Genomic DNA, 7,045 nt, shown 5'->3' on the forward strand with positions numbered 1-7,045 from the left:
TTTCTAAATCCCAGCCATTCTGTGGAAAGCTGCAGTGATACCAGCAATATTACTAGTGTTACAAAATGATAAATGTGATCACAAATGTGTTTAAATGACAAATGGGTTCATTACACAACACACAAAAAATATTAAAACACTAGACAAACACATTTGAATTTGGGAAATTACTGACAATATAAAACTTTTCAGATGGCAGTGAAGATCCTGTGACTGATGTTTATATCCTCAGGATGAACACACCTTCCCTTTTTTTGGATTACACGATCATTGTGGTGAAGCTTAGCCAAGCACTGGAACCCTACAAAAGGTTATATATAAAAGACTTTATGTCACCTGGGAGAGTCTCTCATTAGCTTTTGTAATGACTTAATGCAACTGCTTACCCCTTTTACACATACAGTTGTCATAGCACTTGTTGTTGAGGCCTCGATTCTGAACTTCGCACATGTGTTTTCTGAGGTTGCAGCATGAACCTGTCACATAACCAACCTCTAAAACATTGCCACAATATACGCTACCATTATTCTTTCTTGAAATGAAAGATAACAGGGAGAAATGAGACCTGGCACACAGTCCAAATGATGTTCACAGCTGATGATTGTTTGAAGATGCATTGCCTGCTTCCCATTGCTAGAGCTCTTTATGTGCTGCCTGTCTGTAACCACATTGCATTTTGTTGTAAAGCACATCCAGTTTTTAGATTAGATAATAATAGTGTTTAGATGGAGTTTAGACCTCGGCTGATAATAGTGAAATCATTATAGAGTCAGGGAAGCAGTTCTACAGCAGATAATACAGTTTTATAAAGGATATATATCAATTATAAAATAAAGCTCTATATCAATCATGAGACAGCACTGAAAGATAGAAGATTGAAAACCGTTTCTGTAAGTGGACTCGTCTTACTTTTCTTTTCCATCAGTCTCGCAGACTCCCAATCATCCCAGTGAAAAAATTCCCTGCCCAGGATAGAGACCACATTCTTATCTAAACTGCTGTCTTCCTGCAAGGCATAACACACACACAGCCCAAATAAAATGTATGAGCCACATGCTAATTCAGATCATTTCAGCAGTCACATTTTTGTGAAAACAAATCACTCAAATCACATATGGGGTCTAAAATCAAGGTAAAACTAGACATCTTAAAAGAAATACAAGATCAGTAGTTATTTGCTGAGTGCCGATAAGGAGTTCAGAAAACTTATCAACTTGGTACATAAACCCAGAGGGCCTAAAAACACATGAAGTACTTGCTCTGTGTTTTATCTGGCAATTTATTTTTGGGAAGTCAACATTACCAATAATATAATGTTACACACAAATATGGCCTGAATGTAACCATTTCATTTAGGCTCATTTATTACAATAGTACTGCAGAAGTGCTGATCAAACTAAAATAATTTTAGTTTGATTCATCTGAAGGTTTCTTCCTCTTTATCTCAGGGAGAATTTCTTTACCACTATTGCCTTGCCTTGCTCATTAGGGGACTGGACCTGGATTCTCTGTGTACGTGATTTCTGTAAAGTTGCTTTGTGACATGTACAAACTGCAATACAAATCAATTTGAATTTGAGTCTATTGCTAAAATTGGTCAGTTAAGTCATGGTTACCTGTAGGTCAGAGGGTAGAGAGGGTGGAGAAGAGTGTTCTTCCCTTGTCACAGTAGTTACTGAGGAGATGGAGCGGTCATAGCTCACTGTAGTATCCTCTGACTCGGATGGGAACGGAGTAAAATATTAAAAACACAGTAATAGATATATTACATAAAAACTGTACATTTAGCTACAATAGAAGTGCGTTTGGTGATTACCTCTGCCACATAGAGCTAAAGTCCTGTGCCCTGCAAACGCAGAGTGACACCTCTTGCCTTTCACTGTCAGGAGAGACATTCTTCTGCTCAAGTGCTAAGCAACCATGCCCCTGAAAAGCCCTCTCTCTGTGACCACCTATGTTCCCCTTGTCTCTGAGACCCATCTCTACACACACAGGGCTGAAGCCCTTCAGCTCAGGCCTGTCATGCAAGCTCTTAATCATGAGATGCTGAGGCTTATTCCTCGGTTGTCCAGCATCCAGTGCTTTACTGAGTGCACCCAGCTTCCTCTGATGTCTCCCACTTGGGTGCGTGATAGGAGTGCGAGCAAAATGTTCACCTGCAGTATTCTTGATTGATTCCGTGATGGCATCAACAGTCTGGGTCACTGCGACCATGGCAAACAAGAGAGATGAGAGAAAACACCAACAAGGGGTTGCCATCCTAAGTATGAGAAAGAAAAAAGGCACATCTGACAAATGCATATTTGCTCCACTGATAAAGTCAGTGCACAGACGATATTGGAAAAATATATGAGCACATGATCTAACAGTAATGCTATGGACATTTTATCTCCTTTTCCCAAATGATTTGTCTGGGAAAAAACCCTTACAAATATATGAACAACTTACAAATGTATATACACAGATTCTGCTAAGACACTTCAACTTCAGTTTATGTGTAACAGACTACTTTATGGCAAGGGGGATTGTGGAGTCAAGATTCAGTGGGTTAGGCCAAAATAGGGTCATTTTTTTTAACTAACAGAGAAAATGCAGAAAATACTGTGATGTCTGAAAGTAATATTGTTTGAGATGCAAAAACATGCAGAATACAATAGGAGTCAGTCAGTCAAACTTAATTTGACCTCAATGTATATTTCATCAGCATGCAAGAATTTACATTAATGACCTTAACCATCAATGCTAATACCAAACAAACAAACCCACCTCATTACCCTGAATTCTTAAATAGCTAAAAAGCTTATTAATATCAGTATTTAAGATACATCGATGCCACACTTACAGCCTAATACTGCACAATTTAAAATCTATTGGTACAAAAGTGCACATTACATTATTTGTTCTTACTTCTTGACATCTTAGTGGTTTAATGTAGTCATTCAAAGGCACTGGACAAAATATAAGAAGAACTTAATAGGTTTAGCTTTCCTTATGTTTTGATCTAAAAAATATGTAACCTCAAAGAAACTAGAATTATTTTGATCCATGTGCACACATTTCTCAAAATGTTTTTGTTCTGACAAGCCAGTGAGTTAAACCAACAAATTAAAGAAAAAACAATAACACTTAAAATTAGGTTACTATAAAACATTTAAGAGTATACTTGCTCAACTAAATAAGTTCACTTTCCTTATAAATTATAATACTGATACTTCTTTATAATAATTTCCACACTGGCATAATATTTCAATTTATTGTCTATAACGTACTCAAATATTTATACCATGTAACAAAATTCATGGGTTTATCATGAAGGAGTGTCTGTCCCATATTCTAAACATATGATTCTATGGCATCTAATTAAACCACAGTGGGTTTTTTTTTTGGGGGGGGGGGGGGGGGGTGTAGTTGGGCTGGATATAAATCTTGGTGTTTAGTTTTCTCTCTGTATATTTCTGCATTTTTTTTCCATTTCACATTTGATCACAAACATAAAACAAAACAACGCAGAGACATGTAAGACCCTTTAAATGGCTGTACTTTTGTAAGCATCTTTGAGATGGGGATGAAGGATTGATCAGAGCTAATGGTTGTATCCTGTAAAGAAAGGATTACACACTTTTTGGAAGTGACATGACTAAGCCTCGATTGCTTTCATGTCTTGACACAAAAGATTTAACAAATTCTGCACTGGAAACAACTCCACAGAGATAAGCAGCTCTAAATTTCAGAAATACATTAAATTACATTATTATAACCACAAAATACTATAATCCTGAGAATTCAAAAATCTGGTTGGGTTTCTAAAGGTTTCAGTGTAGATAATCTTTTCATGAGTGAATAATTACAAAGACACTGATGTTGACAGAGCATAGCTTTACTGCATCTAATAACACTGAACCTAAAATCACACTCCAAAACTAAGTATAGAAAAAACCTCTTGTTAATATTTCATCATATAACATTGATATTGCGAGACCAAACCACATTATGTTGTGATTAGCCTAAGGCCTGCAGTTAACAAGCTGCTTTGACTCTTCTGCACAACTGATGATTAATTATTCCACAAATCTTTTACATAACCCAGAGCAATCCTATGCTCAATCTACAGTCCCTGCTGGCATCAAGGCTTCTACAAGGCCCATGCAGGAGAAGTAGCCAGTTGACTTCTCCATGAGGTTTTAAAAAATTGCCCCTTGCCTATGAACCATTTTCTTATTTTTATTATTAAAAATCCTGTTGATGTCCATAGAGTCGTGGCTTGTAATACTAATATTCCAAGGCTGCAAATGAAAACTCTTTATGAAGCTCTCTGAGCAGCTCACTATGGTCATGTGTCAGAGCACTGAACCTTCACAGAAGGTAATTTTATACTTAATGAACAAATACTGCATATGACAATGTTTCATCATCATCTTGAATATCATGATTCTATGCTGCTGGTGTTGTAGAAATGTTGCTCATTCATACCATCAACCACCATTTTTTTTCTTTTACTCTATTCTTATTTGTATATGGAGACAAATACATTGTTATTGGCACGGTAACATTAATAATGCATGCACTTTCCTTTTCTTCTTGGTGCTGTAGCATAATACGAATTAACCAAACATTGTAAATCCTTTGAAATCACCACGCGTCAACTGTTTATATATTTACTAATAAATCGACTCATCGTAGGCGTAGGGAGTAGTTACTTGAAATACAGTTTCAAATACATTTGGTGAGTTGGTCAAAGAATAAACAATCAGTACAATTTCTATGCATGCAAAAATAAAGATAAGCGCATAAATCACCTGGTTGATTGCCGCAGAATGTAATCAGTCGGTGTTTGGCTAGCCTACAGGTTAATATCTTGTTCCAAAGTAGCGTGAAAATCTGCAAGTGGCACTCCAGCACCACAGATAATGTAGGCGATACGCGCTGTGCATAAGGAATTACGCAGGTTGTCGATAGGAGGGATTGGTTGCGGGGTTTGGGGGCGTAAAAGTCTTACGAATGATGACTAAAAACGAGAGGTTATGCGGTTCAGTTAATATTTTACTGTGATTTTTTTTTTATATGAATCTAGTAATAATTCAACAATGCATTCAAATATCTTAAAGATTATGATTAACTGCTTTTTATACAGAAATTGGAGGCTGAATTGTAACATGGCAAAATTAGGAGGCGTTGGCCCTCAAGTCTCAGGAACTTGAAGGCTATTGAAACCAGGCAACAAGAAGCGATTTAACTTGGAATAACCCGCCACAATGACTGTGGGCTCACACAATAAGAAACTGGTGGTGACTAGTGTTGTGCAGATTCCACACAGGAATAATAAACTAAACAAGCACATTACCAAGCCAAACCCTTAACATTCAGTATACATATTGTTGCATCAATAGATTGTATATTATATATAAATGCCGCCCTAAGCCCCGCAGTCTTCCTCAAAGGCCACAATTTGGTGACGTCAGCAACAGACACAAGGTGCACGAGTCCTCAAGAGCGCATGTATGGAAAGCCAAAGCGGTCAACATTCTCCTCAAACGAAACGCGTTTTATTTGTAAAACGCCGAAAAGCGGCGTTTTAGACGCTTTTACGCCGCAAAATACGGCGTCATTTTTCACTACGCCGTAAAATACGCCGCACAAAAACCATCAAAAACACCGTTTTTTTACGCCGTTCTATAGTATGATAATGAGCTCCACCTACTGGGTTTGACGGCCAGTAGACTTGAACTTTCTTCACCCAATCACTCACGAACAAGGTCAGACCAGACTAGTTCACTACAGATCTTAATTGGCTGAAGAACCATTGCTCAAGTTTGTTTATTTTTTGGATTTACATACGCGCTAATTCACTCAAGAATTTATTTATTCATACCCTTATTAACCAGGTAGGAGTTTGTAGACCTAGCAGTAGTGACCTTGGTTTGGTAATTCGGACATCCTACTTTAAATGGGCAATTGGCTAACTAGTTAGCTAACTAGCTCGCAGCATGTCATACAGTTGGAAGATGGTAAGGAGGAATTAAATTTTGCCTCGTAACGGACACAGAATGACAGCACTCGACAACCCATGACCCGAACAGGAACAACTAGCTAACTGATAACTGGCTGCAAAACAAAGCTCACCCAAAGGTAGCTATATTTGGCTAGTAATGAGTTGCTTCTAGCGCTAGACGGAAAGCAAGTTTATCTTGCAGGAACAAATGCATGTTTGTGTCGAGCTTGCTGCCTAGCTAGCCATCAGAGGTGCGGGTTGGTAGTGTCGTTATAGCAGCCGCTGACTTCAGACTTTTGTTCTGATTAAAACTGAATGAAAGGGGAAGGGGTTATCGCAACAAACTTAAGAGTGATGCCAAAGAGCGAATATGGAAAACCGGAAAAACTTGCGTCCTTGCTCCAAGTCTAGCACTCAGCAGTCGGGACCCTCTGTCTCTCAGTTTCAAGAACTGCCTGGTCACAAAGCTTCTGAGTTTATTTGGGGGTTTTTTTTATTCCAATTTGAGCGGTGTCTGTCTTCAAATGGGAGCTACTGCATATGCCCAGTTTAGAAGATGGCTAGTAAGAAATAGCCTTGTTTAAAAACTTTACAGATTTTAAGAGGGGAAAAAAGATTTCTGTTTAGTGGCTAAGCTTGCTATGTATCTGTCTTTCCTAACATGTTACTAATTACTGTATGTTCCCATCTTTTTTTAAATTGGCTCCCATCTCCCATTGCTTGTGATATCTGGTGTCTACCAGACGATGCGATACACTTGAAGAACCCTTGAGAGCAACCACAACTCGTTATCTGAAAGGAATTTCTTTACTAACGTTGCCTTGTAATTGGACCCTGATGTCAGTACAGCTGGTTTGTGATAACACCCGTCATGAAAAGTACTATACAAGTAAATCTGAACTGAATGATACATTTCACAAGCTTGCACATGTAAGCTGACTTAAATAAATTTATTAATAATATTTATTTAATAAAATATATATATATTTAATGTATTAATAATAAATTATATTTATTACTAATAAATCATATATATTTATTAATAAAGCATATATA

General features: G+C 37.5%; 1 protein-coding gene across 3 annotated transcripts; it reads right to left on the bottom strand.

Annotated features, from left to right (window-relative positions):
* On the bottom strand, positions 1-4,870 carry si:dkey-1c11.1 (draxin-B). Of its 3 annotated transcripts, none has more exons than XM_035522629.1 (7): positions 4,797-4,870; positions 2,157-2,260; positions 1,617-1,714; positions 910-1,006; positions 566-658; positions 402-476; positions 1-301 (listed from the first exon to the last, which is right to left on the bottom strand). In XM_035522629.1, the coding sequence occupies exons 2-7, from the start codon at positions 2,257-2,259 to the stop codon at positions 189-191; spliced, it is 579 nt and encodes a 192-aa protein (XP_035378522.1). In that variant the 5' UTR covers position 2,260; positions 4,797-4,870; the 3' UTR covers positions 1-188. The 3 variants fall into 3 exon arrangements, with proteins under 3 accessions (XP_035378522.1, XP_035378521.1, XP_035378523.1); XM_035522628.1 differs by having other exon boundaries at positions 387-476; XM_035522630.1 differs by having other exon boundaries at positions 387-476; positions 1,617-1,718.
* Between the last annotated feature and the right edge of the window lie 2,175 nt (positions 4,871-7,045).

Source organism: Electrophorus electricus, chromosome 24 (assembly GCF_013358815.1).
Source record: "Electrophorus electricus isolate fEleEle1 chromosome 24, fEleEle1.pri, whole genome shotgun sequence".
Lineage (NCBI taxonomy): Eukaryota > Metazoa > Chordata > Actinopteri > Gymnotiformes > Gymnotidae > Electrophorus > Electrophorus electricus.

Coding starts and splice junctions, on each gene's coding strand:
- si:dkey-1c11.1 (XM_035522628.1), bottom strand. CDS start 2,259: ATGGCAACCCCTTGTTGGTGTTTTCTCTCATCTCTCTTGTTTGCCATG. Junction 659..909: donor GAGACTGATGGAAAAGAAAA/GTAAGACGAGTC, acceptor ATGTGGTTACAG/ACAGGCAGCACATAAAGAGC. Junction 477..565: donor TCATTTGGACTGTGTGCCAG/GTCTCATTTCTC, acceptor GTTATGTGACAG/GTTCATGCTGCAACCTCAGA.